The sequence below is a fragment of the Labrus mixtus genome, chromosome 20 (assembly GCF_963584025.1).
Source record: "Labrus mixtus chromosome 20, fLabMix1.1, whole genome shotgun sequence".
Classification (NCBI taxonomy): domain Eukaryota; kingdom Metazoa; phylum Chordata; class Actinopteri; order Labriformes; family Labridae; genus Labrus; species Labrus mixtus.
In genome coordinates this window covers 11,620,993-11,646,817 of record NC_083631.1, presented here as the reverse complement: position 1 = coordinate 11,646,817, position 25,825 = coordinate 11,620,993, and the positions used below count along the sequence as shown (strand labels likewise).

The 25,825-nt window shown below is 39.0% G+C and overlaps 2 protein-coding genes across 2 annotated transcripts; one reads left to right on the top strand and one right to left on the bottom strand.

The window, feature by feature from the left end:
- Positions 1 to 14,371: 14,371 nt before the first annotated feature.
- On the bottom strand, positions 14,372 to 18,579 carry LOC132954145 (uncharacterized). The gene is made up of 3 exons (XM_061026622.1): positions 18,342 to 18,579; positions 15,871 to 16,690; positions 14,372 to 15,751 (listed from the first exon to the last, which is right to left on the bottom strand). The coding sequence occupies exons 1-3, from the start codon at positions 18,576 to 18,578 to the stop codon at positions 14,892 to 14,894; spliced, it is 1,917 nt and encodes a 638-aa protein (XP_060882605.1). The 5' UTR covers position 18,579; the 3' UTR covers positions 14,372 to 14,891.
- A 2,066-nt stretch (positions 18,580 to 20,645) lies between these two features.
- eci1 (enoyl-CoA delta isomerase 1) lies at positions 20,646 to 25,587 on the top strand. Its single transcript, XM_061065830.1, has 7 exons — positions 20,646 to 20,755; positions 22,058 to 22,183; positions 22,340 to 22,467; positions 22,654 to 22,800; positions 23,437 to 23,558; positions 23,698 to 23,876; positions 24,984 to 25,587. Exons 1-7 carry the CDS (start codon positions 20,713 to 20,715, stop codon positions 25,148 to 25,150), a joined length of 912 nt encoding a protein of 303 aa, XP_060921813.1. The 5' UTR covers positions 20,646 to 20,712; the 3' UTR covers positions 25,151 to 25,587.
- The last annotated feature ends 238 nt before the right edge of the window (positions 25,588 to 25,825 follow it).

Below are 25,825 nucleotides of genomic sequence, written 5' to 3'. Positions count from 1 at the left end.
TATAGCATAGAATTGTTTCACTTCTCCAACTTTCAAATTTCACCACTAAAACTCCAGAGTGCACCTTTAACTTCAACATTTCAAGTCACGAGCATTCTCTGATCATCAGGAATACTTGTCTATTTAGTAGAAAACACTATGACATCTAATAGGAAAGATGTTGTCAAGTGGAGGATCTAAGAGATATCTGCTTAGCAGTGATTTGAAAAGCTTGTCCTAAGGATAGTCTGGTGCTATGCCACACAAAATATCCAAAACTATTAACCAATGCTCGTTATTGGTAAAGTGCCAAATCATAACAAATGTTATCTTAAGACAACTTTAATAAAAACTGTAAGATAATCATTATAAAGATAGACTACTGGAAACCATTGGAATGACATATTATATGGTATGTGCTCTCAGTCTGGAATTTTTCAGGAGGGTCTTATTGACAAACTATTGTTCCCTGCTCCCACTTTGATCCCTGCTTTTATTCATTTTAAGGGGTCACAGGCCAAGGTTGGAAAAAGACTTCTGGTCCAACATGTGAAGTAAAATTCCAAGAGAATAGAAGCATGACATAGCTGCTGCAAAAAGTGATCTTGCAAAGGGCGGCTGTGGATCAGCGGTATAGAGTGCGTAAACTGGAAGGTCAGCAGTTTTGATCCCCTGCCAATACACTCAACCGCAAGTTGCTCCTGCTGCTTCGTCAGTGGTGTATGAATGTGTATGAATGGGATTAGTTACCTCTGATGGTCAATTTACATAGAAACCTCTGCCATCAGTGTGTGAATGGTGAATGGGTAGATGTGACCTGCGGTGTAAAAGCATGCTTTGAGTAGTCAGAAAGTGATATACAGTACAAACTCAAGTCCATTTACCTTTTACCAAGTCCATTTGTCACAGTTTTGCTCCTCTGCTCCACTCTGCCTGCCAGCCACGCCCACCTATCAGCCAACTCAACTCACCTGTGCACACAGCTGCCTCTCATCTGCAATCAAGCCAGTATTTTAGTCTCTCCTGTTCACCCGGACGCCGCTTGGTCGTTCTTTGCCTCACGCAAGACTTTCTCGCCCTCTTGGAAAGTTTGCTTTCTTTGGACTGCTTACCTGTTGACAACCTTGCTGCCTTCCCGTTTACGTCCTAAGCCTACTGTTACACGGTTCCTGTCTTGGAGTTAAAACTGTTGTGTGTGTGTGTGTGTCAAACTCACACATTTGTTTTTCTTTGTTCCTGACCGTTCAGGATTCTGGACCTTTTAGGCTTCTGGTCTCATTGCTCAAACAAACCATGTTTTTTCTGTATCACTAGAATAAAGTATAGTCTTTTGCTATATTTTTGTGTGTGTGCTGCTTCTGGGTTCATAACACTACCTGTGACACCATTATGAAACTACTGCTCTTACAATTGCCCATAGCCACACTGCATCCATAGTCCTTTTGTGTTCTAAACTGCACATTGTACAAATAAAGTCTAGGGACTCTGAAATGTGTTATCACTTCTACCATTCCCTGTCTTTTCAGTTGCTGATCAACTGGTAAAGATCTTGATATTTGATAACTCATAAATGACCTTTAGACTTCAGCTAACATTAGCAGCAGCCCATCCCTGTTGTTTTAACACAGCCCAAAGCTAATGGGTTATTCTCCCTGCTAACAGTAATGTTATCAAGCACTGTCTTCTGTTATTTAGCTCTAGAAAATCAAATAAATGTGTTACCCTATTGACAGATCTCACTCCACATTTTGGCTATCTATTTTAGTTGCTTATCAAGAGGAGGTACTGATAACATGTGTCCTCTACTTCTTTATTTTATCTATAAGGACCTTATTGTAACCTGAACCACAGAGTGAATGCAACAGCATTAGAGAACCCCGTCCTGAGTGGGAAGTCTTCGTAAAAGCCCTTCTAAGGACAGGTGTGGCAAATTAGCGTCTGCTATACACCATGACACTGTTGCTGTTTTCAGTTTGTATCTGTCACTATCAAATAAAATCAAAACAAAGTGGTGGATATGAATATGGGGACTCAATTTTTACCGTAGCAGCAAGGCTTCTTTTAAAATAATGCATCTTCATCATGGAACACTTTTATGTATGGGTGTCTGGTATTTTTATTTTTTTTAAAACTAAAATAACATATTTTATTACCCTTACCCCCCCACCAGGACCTTTAACCTTTTATTTAACCGGGAAATGTCGTTGAGATTAAAAAATAATAATAATAATAATTCAAGAGTGTCCTGGCCAAGACAGTCAGGCATGTAAAACTACTATGAACCTTTGTGCTATAGGCTATTAGCAGTCAGCTACCTACTAGCCAACACTTCCATTACAGCATGTGGCTGAATGCCATGGCGAGCTCAGCTTTTGCGTGCCTGTAGCTAATATCAATTATGTTGTTTTAATGAAATGTAGTAATTGAATTGAGAAAGTCTTCATCTTGAAGTGTAGAAATGATAATGCCTGTTAGAAACCATTATCTACATTAATTACAACCTGTAATAGCAGTGTGACATTTCAGCAGTGTTCAGCTCCCTCTGTGAGCCTGATGTCAGAAAATCAATGCTGTGTGAAAATGGTCAATTCTGCTACTACCAAAAAATCCATTCATTCACAGGGTCTTCTCAGTCAACATACCAACAGGTTCCCAGGAATCAGATTCACTTACGTCAAACCTTTTATGAGGGAGATTTGGAAGCCATTAAAATGGACTCTATTCCTCCTGTTGTGCTGGGAGAAAGGGCTGAAGACAGATGGAGAGAATTAGACTTGAGCTCCTCTAGGATGCAGGAACACAGAAGAGTTAAAACATAATTCACAACAGTGAATCAAACACCTGCATGACATCTTTACAAACACCTCAGTACACAACCTAAATAGCTCTGTATAGTTGTCAGACTGATAATGGTCAGAGTCAAGTGTCCATCCAATCATCTGCTCCACTTGTAGTGTCCTGATGATCACGACTTAGGCAGCTGTTCTGTATTTATCTATGCAGAGACAGTCTATAGCAGGGGTCTCCAACAGGTAGCTCGGGAGCTACTGGTAGCTCGCGGGCAGGTTTACAGTAGCTCGCCTATAGGTTGACCGACTGTGTTAAAAATAAAAATCTGACGACAGTAAATGCACCTCTTCCCACTATTCGTATATTTGGCCCATTAAAAACAAGTATGAAGTACTAATGTTTTCTTGGACATTGATGTGAATTTAAGATTATTGATAAGCATTGGCTTATTGCAATTTCACACATGTACAAACAGTAGCTTAATTCAGCTGAGCTATGTAAATGAATGCAAGCGATTTGATGCAAGTAGCCCTTGGCCACTTTCATTTTTTGAAAGTAGCTCTCAGATGAAAAAAGGTTGGAGACCCCTGGTCTATAGTATTATTCAATTATATTATGTTTTCATTGCCACTTATGCATTGTGTCTGCAGTTTTTAGCCAAAAACCTGTAAAATTGGTTAAATTATTGCTATTCTAAGCTTTCTGGCTCATAGCAGAGCCAAAGCTCTCCATAGACTTCCATAACAATCTCTTATTGGCAAATCTTAATCATTTATTTAGGCCCTGTGTCCACCTAGCGTTTTTTTTCTGAGCGCCAGCATCTTTTTTCAATTATTTTCAATGAGGAGAGAGCTTCCGTAGCAGAAAGCAGCCGCCTTGTCCTTTTTCCGAGCGCTCCACCTTTTTTGTGCGGCCGCTCCGAGTGCTCAAGTTGAAAATCTTTCAATGTTAATTTTTCACCTGAGAGATATTACATCCCACTATGTTCTGTTAGACACACAATACACAGCCAGCAGCCGTCTGCCCTGAAGAACCGCTAGGTGGACACGGGGAGCTCAGTGAAGTGTGTCATTGCAGTAAAGTTTTATGGGATTGGAATTGTTTTTTTTTTTCAGGGTTTAGTCAGAGCCTCATCAGTTACCAAGGAAAAAGAATTACAGCCTGTTGGAATCGTAACTTTTTGATAATACATGAGAAAAAAATAACACGTGGTCTTGTCTTTTTCTTCAATAAGCGAACATTGTACAAGTGGGATAGTGTCATTTGATGTGTCTCTAATCAAGCAACAGAGGCTCATCAATGTTTTTTAGTCATCACATTCCAGTTCAAGGTCCTGGTGCTGACCCCCAATCAGTCACCTTTAACTGTGGCAACAAATTACAACACTATTGTTGAGTACTGATTTGTCCAAGATATCCACTTCATTAATATAATGATAAGTGAGTGTCTGTAAGCACCTTTAGATTAAAAAAAACTACATGCTGCAATCAGTCTCCATTGACAATCAGAAAGGATTAAGAATCAAAGACCATCATTTTGTTACCCTGTCATTCATGACATCAATAAAAAACAATTACTGGCTTTCAAAGACAGGTGTTCCTTGACGTTCCTCTGTCATTGTCTTTTCCGTTTGCAGCAGTAATCTCAAGCTCTCTGAGGAGATGTGAAAGGACATCCTGCTGGCTAGCTAACTCAAACAAACTTGTTAAGCCTTGCAATCCAAACACATTGGAGCAAGTTTTGGATTTGCCAGAAATGAAAGAAAACTGTAAATATTTAAGGTCTACACTGTTGATGCTTGCCTAAAAAAATCTCTGAAGTGAATATGTTGAACAATAGCACGAGAAAATAAAAATAATGTAAACCTTACTGTTGTTGGCCTCCTCCTTTGTTGCTTTTGGTGTGCTAGAATAAATGCTTCAGTTCATACAAATTATCCAGGATGCATCCTCAGGATAACAAGCATGTCACAAACTCTTACTTTAATGTGTACTGCTTTTGATGAAGTGCCATCTTGTGTGTTGGGACAGCATTTTGGCAGCAAAAGTTGACATATCACAAGGACAGAAGTTCAGACAGGAATGTAGATTAAGAAATGCCGTGAGAGCCTGCAGACATGGTAGCCACTCTGATGGGACTTAATAAAGGCAGAGTGGCTAAATTCTAATGACAGTTCAACATTCCCTCAATGTTGAATATCATTACATAATCAGGGACAATGTTTACCGTGTTTACCATCTTGGATTTATGCTCAAATGTGCTCATTAGCATTTAACACGAAGTAAAGCTGAAGCTTAGCTCACACAGTCTTGCGCTGCCCACCCGATCTAAAGTTAAGAATAAAATGCCAATAGCAAAAATAGAACAGAAAATGCCGCAAAGTTACGTCTCTAAACTCCTGAATGAGTGGCCGTCTTACTCCTTCTCTGAAGTAACCCCATGACCACCCACTCCTCTCTGGTCATTACCTGGAGCTCATGTGAAGATTTTGGTGGGTTATGAAACAGATTTCTTGCCAACTGGAAGTTCCTTTATTTCCATTTTGTGCAGAAAACATTCTCAGTGTGACAGTGAATTATGAATGTCCGTACCAGATTTGGCGTCAATCCATCCAGTTGATGATCAGACATTTCACTGGACCAGGCTTGGCACCAGTGGAAACAGAAAGAATTGAGCTGATAGTTGTTGAGATGTTTCAGCACTGACCAAAGTGGTAGAAGAACTGACCTACAGACGTTTGCATTCAAAGGCTACTGTAGGTGTTCTCGTTGTTTTATCTTTCCTACGGTCAATATCCGCCACTGACCTAAATAATTGGTACTTTTTGCCTTGATGACGCTGGACTGATGTATGCTCATTACCTCAGTTGTGTTGAACCGTTGTACCATGATGACTTAATGACTCACAGTAGGGAAGAGATAAACATTTATAATGTCAAGAACATGGTTTGAAGAAGCTGTTTGGCTTGAATGACACAGATACAAAATATGTCAAATGTGGGCATTTGTGTTAATGATAATACATGAATTTTTCAATTTGAAGTCTTGAGGACACATTTTGAAATGATGATGGTGTTAGATAAAATCTAAATGATCATATGTTTTTTTTCTCAGGGTGCCATGAATGAACATGCTACATTTTAGTCCTGGGTAGGCTGGAACAAGTGAAACTTTGCTGTTGACGCTATGAGAAGTTAGATTAGGGCTCTGCCAATTGACCCTTAAACCCTTTCAATAAAGTCATTGTCCTGTTGAATGGCAGGGAGCCCAAATGTCAGGCCAGGATCATTCATTTTTAACTGTCCGTCTAAGGCATCACATCAATGCCACCTGGTGGTTTTCAATATCTGTTTAGGAATACCACTGTTGATTCAGTCCCTTGAAATGAGAGTCTCAGAGGAAAAGTTTGACGACAGACTAGACCACAAACACGGCTGGGTTCCATATGTGTGCTCATTTAAATGCTGCTGCATCAGCTTTAACATGTCACTTTAATGTGACAGTTATTTTAGTTCACCCCACCTACAGCACCCTATACATTAAAAAACTTAGCATTTCAGTTGTTTTTGTCACCATGTCTACATAACGTACAGGTGATATTATCTATAGTTGAAGCTTAGCTTAATTCCAGTAAACCACCAAGGGAGCAGTTATAACTGTAGGAGACATCACTGTTTACCTTTTCTCCAGGGAATAACAAAGACCACACACCTGGTTGGCAGTGCCGGAATGCTACTTGATGTCTAAAACTAATTTAAGACTTGTTTTTCTTTCCCCCTCTACCGTTTTCTGTTCCTCTTGGTCGAGCAGATGAACAAATAAATACCAGAATGCTTCTCACCATAATAATGATAATATTAAATCACAATAATGGGACTCAGTAGACAAGGGTAGAAAAAATTGCAATCAATAAACAACACAGGCAGATTGCACATTAATTTCTTGCTGCGTAATGGCTGGATGTTTTTTTTTTCTCCCTATTGTTAGCTGTCAAAAAGCTGTCTTGTTTTCTGCTCTTATACATCATAGGTCTACACGAGCTTTAAAATGAAAAGTGTGGTAGAGATATTGTTTGACGTTTTCTGTTTTTTTGTAGTTGAATTTATTTCCAATGGTGAAGCCTCATGAGGTGGTTTAAACTTCTGTTTACAGAATATGTGTAAGACATGAACCCCATATAAAGGTTTTAAACATTCACATATCATATTATAAGACAGCTGCATAAACCGAATGTACATATCAGCATACTCAGCATAATCAGTTGTTGCCATTAAACTGTTACTTGCTGATGAGTCATAGAAGATATAGTAATACATTTACATCCCAACTCCAATTGGCAGTAATCTGATGATGAGTTAACAATCCATTTTAGTTCAAAAGTTGTAACTTGAGTGACAAACTGTTTGATGCTGCGTTGTGTGTGCACGACTCCCTGGAATGCATCAGAAATGGTCTATTCCATCCCCCCCCCACCCCCCCCCCCCCAAAAAAAGAAAACAATGTAAAAGTTCTTCTTTTCTCTTCTAGAAGACACACCTGAAATAGCTTGCATTTAAAAAATGTAAAATGTAAAACTTTTTTTTTTTTTTACATTTTACATTTTTACAATCTAAATCAAGATGCTGTTATTGAACTTAATTCCTGTTAGTTCTAAGTAAATCAGTTTCTTTTTTGTGCTCATACCGCTGAAGTAAACCAGATGGCAGCCTCTGTGTAACTTACTATTTACAGTTTAAACTGTGACACACCAGAAACAAATGAACATGTGGTGACTTATCAATTTGCTAATTGGAGTGTAAACGATGCAGAATACGAAAGGGGGTCTTCACTCAGAGATGCTGTTTTAGTTGGGGGTGCTGAGAGACCTCATTCTATCTGGTGTTGTCATAATTTGTGCTGTGCAAGTTCATATTTTATTAATTAATTTAAATGTTTGGTTTTATTAATGCCGAGAGTATCTTACCAACAGCAGCCGAATTTTAGAACATCTTTCAAAAAACACAAATATCAATGTACTACATCTGCTTATATCATTAAACGAGGTCAACATACTGTCTGTTATAACTATTTACAAGCTGATTCATTGTGCTTGACGCTACTTCCTGTTTCCCTGTCTTAACCAGAAGTTGTGTATCGCTAACAGGTCACTACACTGGAGTTTTCCATTACTAGAAGAATGGTGTGATTTTATTTACTGCAAGAGAAACTGAATCAGCAAGACAGTATAGAACTGTGTCATCAGCATAATGATTGGCACGAGAGTTTGACCGTTATAAAATTGAACCTTGTGGAATTAACTTTTTGAACTGTTGGGATACATTATTATGTAAACCAATGTTATGCATCCTGTGCAGAAGCAGGCAATTATTAACAAGTATTAAATGTTTGAGATACTTCAACAAAGATAGAAGACATAATGGGACACTGAGAACATTAATATATCTAAATGAGAAGTGTGTCTGAGGAGAGCATTTGTTTTGCTCTGAAAATCTGCTCTGAAAATCCTGAATTCACAGTAAGCCTTTAACTGATACCTTTGCTCCTACTTGAGATTTTCATTTTACAACACAACACACTCCTTAACATTGGAATTAATGCAAATGGAACATTTCAACTAATGGTATGCTCATTAGCTGGGCAAGAGATCAATTTTAGTTAATCAAGACCAAGAATATAAAACATGTCTGAACCATTCCTTTAACTTTAACTTTTGCATGTGTTTTAATTAGGCACAAATGTGCGGTTCATGGATGAAACTATGAGAATTTAGTGGTGTAAGGTCAGGGTCATCATGACCTCATTTCCCAATCTTATTTATTTTGATATTTCAGCAACGCCTTAATGCAATATTATGTCTGGTTTAGTCTTTTTTTGTATCTGTATAGGAAAAAGACACCATCAATAATCAGTAGAACATCCTTCCTGCCTCTCGTCCTCCAGGCTAAGTTACGACCTCTGTTTAGAGGTTTTAGAGATTTAATTGCAGACCATGAGAAGTTCCACACTCCAAAAGTAAGATGTTCATCAACACATTTATTTGAGCTGGCTTGTGACTACAGTTGCATGCCATCTCCTATCATCCTGTTCTGAATTTTTATACAAAACTGTCCACTGCATTTCAAACATCACAAAGTGACCAAATAACGACGAAGAAGGGACGTTTCTGTGTGACCACCATGTAAATGAGCTGTGGCTGGTAATAATTGAGGTGAACAGCCACGTTGGGAATATGGGGTTGATACAGGCAGCTTGTTGTCTCGCTGCCAACCATTTTACTGCAGAGCCAATCAGCTTTCATTTGTCTGATAAGACCTGTTTCCCATCTCCCTCCCTCTCATCTGACCTCTTTCAACCTACTCTCTCCCTTTCAGTCTTTCTAACTGACAAGCCAATATTGCAGATGCAACACAAATGATCAAGGTATAGAAAGACACAAGGAAGAATATTTTGAGTTGGAAGAATAGCTTGAGGTTGCTTTTTGAAACATAAAAAGACGGCAGCTTGTTTATGCTCAGCCTGTTTTTGACAGAGATTTGTTCCTGTAGGAATCTGTATTTTGTTCACATGTATCTTACCTTTTTTTTTTTTTTTTTTTTTTTAAACAGACCACATAAGGTTGTGCAGTTTTTGACAGATGAAATCAGATGTTAAAAAATCATAATAATAAAAAAAATAATTGCATAGAACAGTCACATGGTAAATTAACTCCAAATTGTTTCCTTTTGTGTTTGTAGCTCTTCTCAAAGAAAACATTACGTTTGAATTAATTGTTTTTGGTATTCAATATGGACATCTGTGGGGAAATCTCCAGTAACCTGAAGAACACTTATTTTATGATCAAATATTGTTCAGCATAAAGCTTTCAATAGTAATATAATGGTGAAGGATAAATAATTTAACTGTGCAGAGATAAACAAATTAAATGAAGAGCATGTTAACTAAAATGTTTACAAGAACACTCACGATGCAACACTTGCAGACAATGCTATGCTAACAGCAAAAGCTATGAAGTTTCTTTTACTTGGGGGTTTACTGTGCACCTCAAGGGCACCTATCCAGCAACCAGACCAGTTTCCAGCGAGGTCGGCACCCAGACTTGAGCCGGTGACCCTCCAGTTACCAAGTTCAAGTCCTTACAGACTGAGCTACTGCCGCCCCTATTGGTAAGTTGAATGTGTGATTTGGTTAGCTGAAAGGGCAGGCTGTGAATTCCCAGAATCATGTCTTAACTTGAACTACTCGATATGTCAATGCCCACTGTGCAGGCTTCATTTCTTAATTTCTCTACAACTGGAGAAGATGGATAGGCGTCACTTTGTTTAAACAGTCAATGCTCCCTGTGAACAAAGATGGTATAGTAAATCTCTATTTCTTCCACCAGCCACAACAAGTTACATCTTGATTCTGGGATTCTGTTGATAATCTCCCTGGTTGGAGAAGTATCCCTACGATTGCACATTCTTTAAAACTGCATGGCAAAGATGAGAAGCTTTGTTCCCAGGCGGTGAAACGGCAGCAAAATCACCTATTTCTCTCTTAAGACATACTGTGTATGTTTATACATTTATGTGACAATGTGCGTATGTATCTTTTTCAAACTTATTGTCCCATTTTTTTCGCCCCTGAAGCGCAGAATCCATATTGAATTAATTTGCTCCATATGTCAAAAGTCTCTGGTGAAATCCCTCCTGTTGAGCAGAACCCCCTACAGGAAATACGACCTGATGCTTTCCCCCTGCTTAATAATGAGATCATTCAATCATTGGCTGCAGAGACTGCGAGGGGTTCAGAGAAAGAAAGAGAGAGGGAGAGGTGTGTGAAGTGGGTGTGTGCGGGCATTTTAATGTTTGTTTGTATCTACAAGCAAGTATCAACTGTGAGTGCATACGTGTGTATTTACAGTAGCATGCATCTTGTCAGCAGTGACACCTGGTGCTAATTTCTACCATTGCTTTTGTTTAACAGATGCTACTTTGTTTTTTTTGCTAATTGCACTCTGCACTGCTCAAAGTATTTTCTCTTCACAGTACAAAGGCTGAGAGTTAATGAACAAGTAATGACATGCATTTTTCTTTTCAACTTCACCGTCATTTGTTTGATTTGACCAATTAACTGCTTAGACACTGTTCAATATTAAAGGAGTATTTCATCATTTTGGAATGTAACCGTGTTTGCTCTCTGAGGAAGAGTTAAATACGCTGATTTAGACCACTCTCAGGCTAAGCTCAGCAGGAAGAGTAGAAACAGGAGAAGACGGATAAGGCAGTTCCCCAAAAAAGGCACACTAATTAACACGTTAGATCATGTTTGTTTCATTTATTCACAAACTGCTGGGAGCACTGGCAACCAGCAGAGAGTGCAGGAAGTTAACATCCTCAGGCAAGAGATAGTGTGGTCCATTAAGCCCTGTTACTGTTGTTTAAGTCCTTTTTAAACACACTAACACATGCAAATGTAGTTTATAAGTGGGCTTTAATTGAGAAAATAGTTTACTATGTTACTAGTTACTATGTGAAACAGTTTTTAAGTGCTTTCCATAAAACAACCCAGCAAGGAATTAGTGTAAAAAGAAAAGTTGAAAAGATATCGCTTAGTACAGTAAAGCAAAACTAAAACAGCATCAACAGTCAGAATCAAATTCAAAACAGGTGGAAACTATAAATATTGCTTTGGGGTGAAAGTCTGTACAGACTTCAGAGTGTTTACAATCATTATCTCTATGAATCTAAGAAAGAAAGGAAGCCGAAGGACTCCTGCCTTCCTCAAACTGGATCTTCATCACGGAGTGAATAGTGCATGATTAGTAGGAGACATGTAGATATGTCTTTGTGTTTGTGTTTGTCTTTGTGTTTGTGTTTGTGTTTGTCTTTGTGTTTGTGTTTTTTCTTAGCATTAGAGAAGGTAATCATGTCCTGTTCACGTCTGAATGGAACAAATTGAAGTGGATTTTAAAATGGGTACATTTACTCTGGAAATACCATTACTCATTCTGTGCTTTTACGCCCTAAATTTAAGAAAATAATAATTAAATGATTGCTGTTTCTTAGCTGCTGAAGCACCAGATTGAAAGACTCACAGGTGCAGGAACATTACCTGACTATACGTACAGGATATGTATAATCAGGTAACGTCACCCACTGTGGATTTCCACAATATTTAGTAAAGTAGTGTTGGAAAGGATAAACTGCCCTTTAACAGACAGAGACCTCGGGCAGAACAGCCACCTGCTGCCACTGTGTTGGACTTGGAAAGTGGGATGGAGGGAGATGCAGGGGAAAGGAGATGGATAGAAACAAACAGAACAGCAACAACAACAACAACAATAAAAATGAATATAACAGATTTATAGCTACAATGTCAGTAGTATTAGTAGTGTGTTGTATGTGTAGTATTAACAGAATATTGATTATGACTAATGGCAGTTGAACTGAATCTTTCATCTCTGGGTCACAGCGCCATCGTGTGGCTGTGAACATTTGGTACATTCTATGACCGTACTGTGGTCACATATAGACTCTACACATTTTCCCTGAATTAATCTGATCAATATATATCATCTTAAATCCAGACAGCTCTTTGAGAAGCTCACATGAAGTGAAGCTGATATCCAGCTTGTGGTTAGCTCTTCTGTACATAGATACTGGAGATGGTGAGGGTCTCAGGGCTCCATGAGGAATGTTGTTGTGTTTCGATGGATGTCAGCTGAAGTTTTTGTGTTTAAGTGCAAAGTTTAACAGAAGACAAAGGATTATTGAAAGCATTTAAAAAGTTGGAATTTATATAAATGCATAGCAAAAAATAGACAAATACGTTATTACAGATAATGAACAGACATAGTTTAAAAAACAATACTTGTTAGATACCTGTATGTCAAATAGCAAATCATTAAACACATATGGAAGAGCCTTTCATTCTATAAAGTGTACAGTATCAAATGTCATTAACAACCAAACTATCACACAACAGAAAACAATAGTCAACATGGTTTGTTTTTTTGTTGGATACAGTCTGATTGAACAATGGATTTTAATAATTTTGAGAATTTATCATTTTGAATTGGAATCTGTTGCCATGTCATTTTTTATATTTTTGTATGTAGTTCCAAACCAACCTTGTAGTGAAAGATATGGCCAGCATATGAACAAGATCAAATATGTCCCTCAGCCTGGGGCTGATCTGTCCACTAAGCTTCAGGAAATCTATTTGAAGTGTTTCCTGCTGACAGAATGAGAGACCAACATGGGAAAATACAACCTTCACAAAGGTGCTAATACCTACATTGTGAATCAAATCAAGGCACTATTATGAGAGGCTGCCAACTCAGGACCAATAATGTAATATATGACATCAAAACACATCGAAATATCATAAAAGTACATGAATCACATTGATAGCCCTATTCTGTGTGCGTGTGTGTGTGTGTGTATGTGTGTGTGTGCATGTGTGTGTGTGTGTGTGAGAACATGTTTTGAGCAAGAAATGCTAAAAACCTTTTCACTGTATGCTTGCTAAAGGAATAGTATACCGCTAGCTGACATTTGTTTTTGTTGTGTAATGTTTTAAATCTCATAATTCTCAGTCTACAGTCATGCTACTGTACAAAGACGCTGTACTGATCGTCACTCATAAATGTCTGTTAGGTCTAAGAGGCATGCACAGTATATTACATCTGGCAGGTGTGGCTCGGCGGTACAGAAACATAAGCTGTTCATCCCGTCTTGCAATCCACATCATAGAGTCCTTTGGTAGGACACTGAACCCTAAATGATTCCAGTGGTATAGCCAGTGACTTGTGACTGTATGTGAATGGGTATGTTAATACTTTCCATAGCATGCTCTGCCAACTTCAAGTGGTATGAAGACTCTAAAAGGATCATTGAAGCACAGTTCATTTATATAATTTACATTTTATCATTAAGTCTAGTCGTAAAAACACATGTTGATCTAATTACTTTTAATAATTTTTTATTCAGCCTAGATAAATCAAAGGCATTTGACGGTAGTCCAAAGACTCCGAAGCATGAAAAATGATCTCCAACAATAATAGAGATCAATAATAGTTATAATTAGGCCCTATTTGATGACTTCGGACAGCTATCTTAACCCTTGCCATAATGACTGAAGAAAGCTTTATTCCACCTCCATCTCTGATGAGTGGTTGTAATCTGCAGGCCAGTTTATGAGCTGCACATGGTTGCTGCCTCGTCGCAATCACCTGTCCAAACAGGCAGTGTGTCAGCTGCTACCAGGTACAAAAAAAAAGGGATTTCAACAAACCATTATGTTAGCTGCAAGCTAAACTGTCCAAATGTGGCATGACAAAACCTGTTCCCTGAAAATATATTTTGCTAATAGATCCAAACCATTCTCTTTATTGATACAACAGCCACTGTACTATGATGTCTAAGGGTGGTGACCTCAAATGCTACAACGACATATTGCTGTGTCCAAGGCTGAGTGCAGGTTGCAAGCATAGACTGTAAAAGCAAGTTGCAAGTAGAATAAATATAGCAAATAAGTTGAATTGTTATCTTTCATTTATAATTGACCACTTTACCAGAGTATCGTATAGCACTATCAAATGGTTGTGTTAGCTGGAATGTTAGCTAGAATGCTAACATAAACAGTAGTATTACCCTGGCTAGCTGGTTATCCAATATTTTGTTTTACCCATAAATATGGCCAAATGTCCTCCTGCATTTTGTACTAACCATTGTCCCATTAGTAGCTAAGAGGACAATGGTTAACCCATACATTTATACAACTTGCAACCTGAAATGTCACTGTACATTATTCTTCTGATGACAGCATTTAAGTGTCCCACTTCGTCACCACATGAATACCTTTATATTAGCATGACTAGCCATAGCAAGAAAAAGCACAGGAATAACTAACTATATTCTGTTTGACTACACCTCATTGGAAACCAACTGTTTAAATGTTAGTTTAACTGGTATTTGTCACGGGCTGCAACGCTTTAGAGACGCAATGTAAGGCTCTATTAAAAAAAATGATAAGAAGCCCTGCCAAATAAAAGCCGAGCTATATTAAAAGAATCAAGTTTAATTTCCCTTCTTTTTTGCCTCCAGTGATGATCTCTATCATTGTGGTCAGTGTTCACCCTTACAAAGTGGTTGTGGAGTGCTGTCCTGTGAGTGTGCGCCGACGGTGAGTCTGCGTGTGAGAGTGTGTGTGCATGAGGCTGTGTACAGCGTGTCTGTATCTGGTAGACATCAGGTTGTACAGCAGAGGATTGACAGCAGCACTGAGGTAGAAGAGGACAGAGGACACCAGGTTGAAGTACTGAGACAGATAGTATAGAAAATAGTGTGAATCAGGTTGTGAGTATGTATCGTTGAAAGGTGTGCCACTGTAAAGGTCTGTTGGGGTCAAAGTGTATATGCTTGTTCCTGAGGTGGGAGGTGTGTTCTTTTGGGAGTTTATACAAATTGGTGTCTTGTTTTGCTCATTAGGGAGTGTGTGAACGTCTGTAAAGCTGGGCCTGTAGGTGTGTGTACTGGTGCTCGTGTCTATGAATACACTATGTGAATTTGATATCTGTGTAACAATATCTGCAATAGTGTGTGTGTCATTATGTGAGGAGGTGTTTGTGCTATTATGCATATTATTATTTGTGTCAATAAGTGACAGGTCACTGGAGTGTGCAGGAGTGTGTGTACCTCTCTGTCTGCTGAGAGACGTAGTATGAGAAAATAAGTCTCGGTCAATGCTCATATCCTCAGATTGTGTGCCCATGTTTGTTTGCGTCCCAGTTGCTTTGTCTGCCATGTGCGTGTCTACATCGGTGTGCGAGCTGACATCACTGACTACGCAATCTGACACAGCATTCATCTCCTCCAAGTGTGCATTTGTGTCAGGGTACGCTTCCTGTCCATCAGTACTGCCGCCCTGAGAAAGAGAGAAAATAGTCCGACCCAAATGGAAGGGCAGCCAGCAGAGGACAAACGCCAACACAATCACGCCTGAAGAGGGTTAGAGAGAGGGGGCAGGGTGGACAAAAAGGGAACAGGGCATTTAGAGTCATAAATATGGCCTATTGCACAGTTTCTTGTAAATCTGTGGTGGCGAGTGTGTGTCTCACCTAACATTTTGACAGTGTGCCGATGGCTCTGTTCTCTCCGGCTACTTTGTGGGCGGAGCCACAGCGTCCGTCCAATCAGGCTGTAGACCAGTCCCAGGATGCAGAATGGTACCAGGAAGTACAAGTTGGAGAGAATCATCATGGCTGACAACAGGCCGGAGGAGATGGCGTAGTCTGTTACGCGGCACTCTCTGTTGTCAGGAAGACCCCGACCTCCATCAACGCTTTCTTTCACTCCTCCTCCATCTTCCTTTTTCAACTTTTTATGATGCATTCCCTCAACTTCAACCCTTTGTTCTTTAATATTACCTCCCTCGTCCCTTGTTTTTCTTCCGTCTCCTTGTTTGGTATTCTCTCTTCCTCCTGTCTCCAGTTGTCTCTCTTCTTTCTCCACCAACACTATTTTCTCACCAACGTTTTCTCCCCACTTTATTCCCTCTGATCCTCCATCACTGGAGACAATTTCTCCATGTCCTTGTTCCCTTTCACCTATCATGAATCCTCCTTCACTCCCTGTCCACCCTCTGTCCTCCCTCCATCCACCAAGCCCTGGCTCCTCTCCCACGACTTCCTCCACTCCAACCATGACCAACACCGGAGCTGCACTGACGGCAGCACCCAGCCACAGGCAGCCAATAAGAGCCCTGGTTCTACGGCGGGTCACCAGGGTCTTGGCTGTGATAGGCCAACAGACCGCCACGTACCTCTCAATGGAGAGGAAGGTGATGTGAAGGATTGTGCAGAAGGTGCAGCACTCTGACATGAACATAGTGAGTTTACACGCAAGGTCTCCAAATGGCCAGGGTCTGGGCCTCCAGAGCTGTGAGAGACACAGAAATGACATCAAAGACATCTTTATTTTCTTCTTATTTCACTTTATGACAATGTAGCTGCCACACTCAAGAGCTCAAAGGCTTTGTTTATAGGGCACACTCCAGTTTACAACAAAGCTAAATACTTTGTTTGGCCTAAGAACCGAAGAAGGTTTATAAGAGCCCAGGTGAAAAAGAAGTCGATGTACTACACTTATAGATTTGCTATGTGTGTTATTTTGGTACAACTTTGATAAAGTTAAATCATATTTATATTTTTTAAGTTATGGTATTTGTAATATAAATGCACCAAATTGTGTTTAAGTGGAACAACTAAAAACATTTTCATTATTTGAAATATACTTCCACGTTTAAGTTTACTTGTTGATTTCATTTTTAGTGTGTTTCCTGCATAATTTCAATAGGGTATTAGTTTGTTAGTTATATAGAGTACCTCCACTATACTTCAGTCACTGCAAAAAAAGGCATTCCAACAAATATGGAAATATTAGAGAAGAGTTCTTTACAAAAATGAAAGCTAAAGTCTCACACGTTGGGTCACTACCTGAAATAAATAAGCACATACTAGGAGAAAAGAGAAAACAGTGAGCAGCAGAGATTCAGCAAAATATGTCAGATCCTGTCACGGACAGGACAACCATCAGCACACATCCATCTTTAGTCAGTATACTCAGTATACACTGTATAGCTCACACTCTGTTTCTTCTTTGTTATATTGCATCATTCAATGTGTATTCATGTATTGTTAGTAATTGTTTTTTTATTGATCATTATCTGAATATACACTAATTATTTTATATGAAACAAAAAACACAACAAATTAAACAAACACACAAAAACATATACACAATGACAACATCAATTTGAACAAACATGAAAACTATAAATACATTTCAACATTTTGCTCATAAACGAAATGAATGACACCTTTTATTTTTCTGCGATTATTTGATTTTGTATTTAATATATTGTTATGATTGTATTTTTTCATTTTAATGTGATTATTTCTATTACATATAGCATTATTGATTACTGTTGTTATTTTTATGGGATGCTTTGGCATTACTGTTAGTGTAACACTGATGCCAATAAAGCTTGATGAATTGAATTGAAGTTCATTTTAAAATTGAATAGGGGTTTAATATTATTGTACTTTACACATTTTGGTGTAATAACAAGCTATAGAGTAAAAACAAGCTTCTTTTTTTCCTTTGTTTGTTTCCAAACAGACCATGCCTGAGGGTAAATAACAGGTTGTTGTTATGCATAGTGTCTTTTTGTACTCTAGGTATGACAAGACACTTTAGTGCAATGGAAGAAAATGTATTTGGCAGCAGGGACTCCCCTGAGGGCAGGGAAACAGAGGGTCGAATAAACCAATATTGGAACACAATTCCTGGAAGGACGCCAGCACATCAAATGCAGCATCTTCATTTAACTATGTCAAATGACACCTTGAGCTAAAAACATCAACAGCTGCGTGTGTGTGTGTGCGTGCGTGTGTCTGTGTGTGTGTGTGTGTGTGTGTGCGCCTGTGCGTGTGTGTGTGTGTGTGTGTGTGTGTGTGTGTGTGTGTGTGTGTGTGTGTGTGTGTGTGTGTGTGTGTGTGTGTGTGTGTGTGTGTGTGTGTGCATGTACCTTATACAGATCCAGAGGCAGCAGGAGCAGTATAAACAGATCGCTGACGGCCATGCTGCTCAGGTAGAGGTAGGTCGAGCTTCTCATGTGAGGGCGGAGCCAAACCACCAGAATTGTTAGTATATTTCCCAGCAGGCCGAAGAGCATCAGCGGAATATAAATGACAGTCACACACACTGGAATATCAAATATGTTTTTATCAGAAAGACTTTGTATTAAACATGGAAGTGTACACATTGTTTGTCAAGAATAAAAAATGAAGAATGAGAAGTTTTCAGTTTTACATTTAAATTACTAAAGGCAGTATAGTGCATCATATTAGGCAGTTCAGTTTATTTTCTGAGATAATAATAAAAAGATTGTTATCACCATGTAGGTAACTTATTTGAGCTATTGCCAACAGACAGACCGACAGATTTATATTGATGTACCCACCTAACTTAACCAGGCCAAACTCTGGCTCTTCCCACTGACACTCTTGGTTGGGACAGTCCACCAGGGAGCCCGATGCAAGGCCACAATTGTCATCTTCACAGCCACTGCCCATGTCTGCCGACTCCATGAAATCCATAATGCCGCCTGGTGGGGTTGGACAGAAAAAGTGTCAGAGCAGAGGAGAGGTGTATGTTCCCCCGGTTACAGGATACACATGTGACGCAGGGCAATGGATTTCTTGTTACAGTCAATCACAGCTTACATTGAAGGGGGAGGTTTAGGGTGGAAAAGTGCTGTCTGCTCAAAACAAAGGAGAAACAACACATACAAACACGTTTCAAAATAATGAAACGAAGGCATGGTCTATACTGTTTTTTTTCTCATATGAACAGATACACGTGGCGTTCAGATGCGTAGAAATCAACACTTACTATTTTCAAACCCCCCAAAACGCTAAGAAAAGACATATGGGCTCATCAAATCAACCAAGCTTCTCTTGTCTTTCAGGTCTTTTTGTCATCCTCACTGTAAACACCAATACCAATAAAAATATAATAATTAAACAGCCAATCGGCTTTGTAGCCATCCAAAAATCATTTAGTACCCAAAACTAAACAAAAGTGGTCCAAATGAAAAAAAAATACACTCATATATATCCTACTAACAAGAAAAGCACACGTTAAATTACATAAGAAATATTAAACTCACTGATGGAGGACCTTCAGCTCCTTGTGTTTCTCCTGCTACAGTCACACACTTCTGCTTTGGCAGTGACTGACACATCTGTTAGATCTCTCCTCTCACTCTCTCTCCCCTCTAATCCCTCTCTCCCTCTGTCCCTTCTTTCATTGTCCACTCCAACCTGAAAACAAAAGCCATTCCACAGTATGCTGTTTTACTGAATTAGATGTCCACAAACTGGCATCTATCACAAGCTCCTGTTACAATTTTTTTTCTCCTTCATCTTGCTACCTGATTTTCACATTTAAAAAATATAGAATATCTTGAATCTTGAGCTGCAGAAAGTGAGGAAGCTTTCAGATCTTTACTTAGGCTAATTGAAGTTGCCTATCAACATTTTTATGCAAAAGTAGTTTCTCAAGAAAAATATTGACAGCACAAAGAACTTAGAGCAGGGGTCTCCAACAGGTAGCTCGGGAGCTACTGGTAGCTCGCGGGCAGGTTTTCAGTAGCTCGCCTATAGGTTGACCGACTGTGTTAAAAATAAAAATAAAAATCTGACGACGGTAAATGCACCTCTTCCCACTATTTATATATTTGGCCCATAAAAAACAAGTATGAAGTACTAATGTTTTCTTGGACATTGATGTGAATTTAAGATTATTGATAAGCATTGGCTTATTGCAATTTCACACATGTACAAACAGTAGCTTAATTCAGCTGAGCTATGTAAATGAATGCAAGCGATTTGATGCAAGTAGCCCTTGGCCACTTTCATTTTTTGAAAGTAGCTCTCAGATGAAAAAAGGTTGGAGACCCCTGACTAGCCATGAATGGAAGATTAAGATTATGATTTTGGTTTGCTGCACACATGTAACATCATACCAGCTCCATATCAGCTATCCTGTGAAATTAAAGGGAATAGTTGGACACTTTATTTTGTGCTGAATTGTTTTTCTTCCTACTAAATATGGTACACCACTTGGAGAACATCTCACATGTATTTTAAATGGAACTCTTATACAAAGGTTTATCCTGTCCCATTTACTTCTGTTTAATTACTATGCCTATAGTTCAATTCTTTTCCAACCAAAAATTACTTTCTATTTTCTTTCTCTAAATATGTATTCAGTACCTACTCCGAGGCAGCAGGTGGCGGTGGCGCCACTCTGTCAAAGACACAAACAAACACAAAAAGCCAAGTAGAAGAAGGTTGCTCCTGCTCACTGACCATTACGGAACTAATCTGCACAAGATGGCATTGAGAGCTGCATTGAGGAACAAGTGCGGTCTTTCAAGTATGTGTTCATGTATGAGAGTGGCCACATTGTAAAGAGAAGATTTGATTGCATGCCTCTAAATATGACAGAGTTTTTATAGAGTGTTATTTGGCTGCTAGCTGTGCGAGCCTCTGCGTTAGCTGTACAAACTGGGACAAAGGTCACAGGACACTGCCAGGCTCTTAACTTCAACTTCTTTTGGGTAGACATAATAAACCTTTGGATTTTATTTCGACATCTACCTACGCATCCCCTGAAGTCCCAAAAAATCTTGTGCGCCTAAGTTTATATGTCGTGTTCACAAAATAATTAACTTGTAGAAGATGTGCGTTTTTAGTTTCTATAAAGACTCTATACATATGTTTTTGTTTTTTGTTTTTTGGCTCTGTTGAAAAATGAAAGCGGAAGAGATAATTTTGCATTACATATTTAATTGAAATAACACAAGTTAGTCAATAATATCTCACTAAACATTCAGTGGACTTTTTTTTGCTTCACAAATATAAACTTTATTTCATATCTTAATTTTTTTTATTGAGTCACTTCTAGCTTTTGGTCTAAGAAAATTGATGTTTTTTCACATTATACTGACGAAATCACTCATATCAATTAGTGATGATTGAAATACAAGGTTAGCTGATGTTGAAGTTTAACTTTAGTTAAGCCTTTTATAGTGTTGAGTTTAGTATTTGTAATGATGTAACATCAACACAAACTAAAAAAATACAGATACGGCTGGACATGTGAGCACCCCAGACTTGAGAGGATCTGTTGCACAAAGCAAGCCAACTCTTGTGATTGAAGTTATTTCAGGACAGGAAGTATACATCTTCAGAGAGTCAGTTTAACAAAAATCTGTTAAAGGTCCAATATGTAAGATATCTACTGAATTAAATAATAAAATTACCTTATATATTATCAGACACATGCTATGAGAAGTGCTGGCTTCTCTGACAACAATGCAGCAGCCAGTATGGGCTCCTTAGTTTTGGTTTCTGTGTGACCAGAGAAGCAGGCGGCACCCCCACACAAACCAACAGGTGTTGGGAGCGGGCAAGCAAATTGATTCTGCATTTTTCTAATAAGCCACACGACCAAAAGCATGGTAAAACTAGGATAAATATTGGAGATGCTTGTGAGAAATAGAGAGAGGTTAGAATGCAGTTTCAAGATGTAGAGCTGGCTAAACACTGAAGCTGCTATTCTGTACTTTATGCAGACCATGTGTGAGATAAATATATAGATTTTGTTTTACAGAGTTTGTTTGTTTTGTTTTGTGTTTTAAGTGTCTTCATCAACACTAACTCTTTGTGTGTTTAGGTCTTCTGTCTCAGCTCTCCTCCTGCAGCAGTCATGGCGGAGTGCGTGTGTCTCCAGCCTTCATCGCTCAGCGAAGGAACAACTCCTCCTCGTCTGCGGTCAAAGTAGATTTTGACCAAAGCACAGGTAAAGATGTAATCATCATCTCCATCCCTTCCCTCTTTCTCTTTTTATTTTTTGTTCATTGGAAGCGCTCATTCACAGATGAAACCCAAAATATACTAAGATCTAATATCCAGACTATCCAGGTTAATAAAAGTAGCATGTCCCTTTTCTCTGTAGGCGTGGCAGTGCTGCACATGCAGAGTCCACCTGTCAACAGCCTCAGTTTAGATTTCCTCACTGAGTTCTGCATCAACGTGGAGAAGCTAGAGATGGATAAGAGCTGCCGAGGCCTCATCATCACCTCGGTGCAGTAAAATCTTTTCCTTTAGATAAGAGCAGAGTCTTTCTGTAAGCAGGTATTAGATCTGTCTCTTGAATTTGTAGGAAGTAGTAGTCAAGTGCTTTAATTCTTGTGAGTTAATTGCAGACATTTCCTGGCTTTGGTGTTTGAATATTCACCCAGAGTATTTGTGCTTATTGTTTTGATTTAGAGCCAGCCAAAGGTGTTCTCAGCTGGTCTGGACATCATGGAGATGTACGGGAAAAGTCCGGAGCGCTGTGGAGTGTTCTGGAAAGCTGTTCAGGAAATGTGGCTGAAACTGTACAGCTCCAACATGGTCACTATTGCTGCAATCAATGTACGTGTAAAACCACGCCTGCATAGAGACAGAGTGTTACCCTCCACGCTCTCAAATCCATGCTCACTGGAGGGGAAGCTTCTGCACAATAATATGCAGCCAATTGTTGAAGATGCTAACAAATTAACTTTGGCTAATAAAAAACACAATATTGACAAGTAAAATTAAGACTTTAGCACACTTCATTTAGTCCATTTTGGTTACATGTTTTGGTGACGTGATCACACTGAATGGCTGGTAAAACTCCAAAGATCAAAACTGGCTATGTATAGCTTCGCTTCAAGCTCTACAGATGTCCAAATGAATCAATTCTTCCTGCTGATGCCTCGAGTCAAATTTCTTTTATCCACTCAAAGGCTCAGATTTTCTGTTTTGTTGTTTCTGGAAAACATAGCTCTGGCTTTGTACCGTGTTGGTTATTTTTACCATCAGCTTTTCTGCAATTTCCTGTTGATGTCATGAAGTCAAAACTAACGTCAAGGTACCTTCATGTAATACAAAGTTAATGGAGACAGATCATTTTCCCCTCCAGTGTGATTAGGACTTAATCTCTACTATGTTCCTTGAACATCCTGTATCACACCAGAGGTGATGAGTTTTTACATTTACCCTTGTCTTTTGCCACTCGGCTCGCAGGGTTCCAGTCCTGCTGGCGGCTGTCTGATGTCTCTGACGTGTGACTATAGGATAATGGCAGACAACCCTCGTTTCAGCATCGGCCTCAATGAAACGCAGCTCGGTATCGTTGCACCTTTTTGGTAAGGACTTCTCTGGATGACAGTAGCTGTGGAAGTGGTGGGAATGTTGACGATTATGATGGTGTTAGCTGTACAAAAGATCAAAGAACTCTCTTGATCTTTTACACTTGTTACAATAAACAAATACAACCGTTTGCAGGTTTAAGGAGACCCTCGTCAACACAGTGGGCCACCGACATGCGGAGATGGCCCTGGAGTTGGGGTTGCTCTACAACCCCTCAGAGGCCCTGAAGATCGGCATGGTGGACCAGCTGGTCCCAGAAGACCAGGTCCTCACCACAGCAGCACAGACCATGAAGAAGTGGTTGGCTATTCCAGGTACACTCTAATATCTTTAGCACCTACAAGATAGAGGGTTAGGGGTTTTAGAATACCATAGCATAATCACATGATAATCTTTTTTGTTATGGCAAACGTCTTTATTTCCAATCTGAAGTCATGTTTATAAATCTGTGTGTTTTCTTCCACACACAATAAGATATGGATCGTTCAAATTTTTTTATATAAAATGATTCAACACAGCATGCCAGGAAAGAACACCCTATGTTTAAAACGGTAAAGCTAAATTAAAACAACTGATAAGCATTCTTAAATGAAAAACAATCTATGAAACTGAAACAATTTAAAAGCATTCTCTAGTGGTAGTCGTTTGTTAGGAGGTTTTAACCCTACGGTAGTGATGTAGAAAGGGCATTTCTCAAGCTGGACCCCTTTACTCATACTCAGCCACGGAGTTAATTCTGTCCGAAGTCCCCACTCACAGCTGAATGAAGCAGCCTTTCTTTGGTGTAGTGTGTAGGTGTAGTGATTATTCACTGCAAGAAGCTGTGGGACAAATTCCTCACACTATGGCAGAAACTGGAACATTGTGTAAACATGGTTTCATGTCAAACAAATAATAAGATTTAAGATTTAAGTTTTACTTTTATTGATCCCAGCAAGGGGAAATTTCAGTTTTTACACTCTGTAGTCATGCAACACACACGTAGGCTGAAGTATGCCTATGGACATGCACTAAGGGAGAGATGTCAGAGTGACGGAGCTGCCCACAGTGGGCGCTATATAAATATAAAGGGCTATATAAATAACTGTAACGAAGGACTTAAGTCACTCTGTCATAGTTGTTGTGTCATATTTTAGTAAAAGCAGTTTACATTTGAGAGAACTTAAATTTACAGCCAGTGTGGACCCTGACAACACAACACAGAGTTGCACATAATAATAATAATAATAATAATAATAATAATATCACTGCACAATCGCTGTTGAAGGGTTAAATAACCCACTTCCTTTTTTTATGACGCTGTTGCTGAATCACAGTTTAAAAAAGGCTTTAGTCAACAATCAGTTGTAAGACCAATTGAGATCCATCAAATCGATTCTACAGAATCACTGAGCAACATTTTGTATCTCTTCAATTTACAGATCATGCCAGACAGATCACCAAGTCCATGATGAGGAAGCCAACCGTCGAAAAACTCGTGTCCGAAAGAGAGGCGGACATCAACAATTTTGTTAGCTTCATCACTAAGGACTCCATTCAGAAGTCACTCCGCATGTATATTGAGATGCTTAAAAAGAGAAAGGGCTAAAAAAGAGAGGAACATGTTAAACAACAAACATACACACACAATGTTTCTATACTATTTGCCTTCTGTTTAATGTCTTCATTGGTGCTATGGTCCTTAAATAAACTCTCTACAACTCTCTTTCACATCATTGTTCTACCAGCAAAAAATCACATGTTCAATAAAGAGTTTGATCCCCTCTTACCAGGCAGAGACCAGATTAGCTGGGGGGTTAAAATACTCAGAAATATTTTGCCAATGATTCACTCACAAATAAAGTTTTTTGTACAAATGGTTGAGGAATAAGAATGACCTTACGCTAAGCCCCACCCTAAACGTTGGCTACATCTGTGTCTTTGCAGCATGGTTCATATGCAGTGGCACTTAAAGTTTGCAGTAATATTTGAACTAATATAAATGTTGGCAAATAAGTGAATAAATGTGTGCTTCTGACAAAGAAACGTGGATTTTGTGTGTTTATATGTCAGCTGTTGCTAGAATTCGATATTGAACTTACCTAGCTAATGTAAGCTAATGCTAACCTGAAAACTGTTGGTTAAAACCTTTCCCCCCAGCAATAACATACATTTAACATAAAAGTTATGTTCAAAGTGTGTATCTAGTTAGCCTCTGTGTTTCCTACATGGTATTCTGTATTAAAAGCACCAACACAGAATACTCGGGGTTTAGCTATCTAGT

Bases quoted from the DNA above. Each gene is read 5' to 3' on its own strand.
- LOC132954145 (XM_061026622.1), bottom strand. From the start codon at position 18,578: ATGTGTACACTTCCATGTTTAATACAAAGTCTTTCTGATAAAAACATA. The intron at 16,691-18,341 runs GTACATGCACAC...TGTCTCTCACAG, and splicing joins TGCCTCTGGATCTGTATAAG to CTCTGGAGGCCCAGACCCTG. The intron at 15,752-15,870 runs GTGAGACACACA...AACCCTCTTCAG, and splicing joins GCACACTGTCAAAATGTTAG to GCGTGATTGTGTTGGCGTTT.
- eci1 (XM_061065830.1), top strand. From the start codon at position 20,713: ATGGCATTGAGAGCTGCATTGAGGAACAAGTGCGGTCTTTCAA. The intron at 22,468-22,653 runs GTGCAGTAAAAT...GTTTTGATTTAG, and splicing joins GAGGCCTCATCATCACCTCG to AGCCAGCCAAAGGTGTTCTC. The intron at 23,877-24,983 runs GTACACTCTAAT...TTCAATTTACAG, and splicing joins GAAGTGGTTGGCTATTCCAG to ATCATGCCAGACAGATCACC.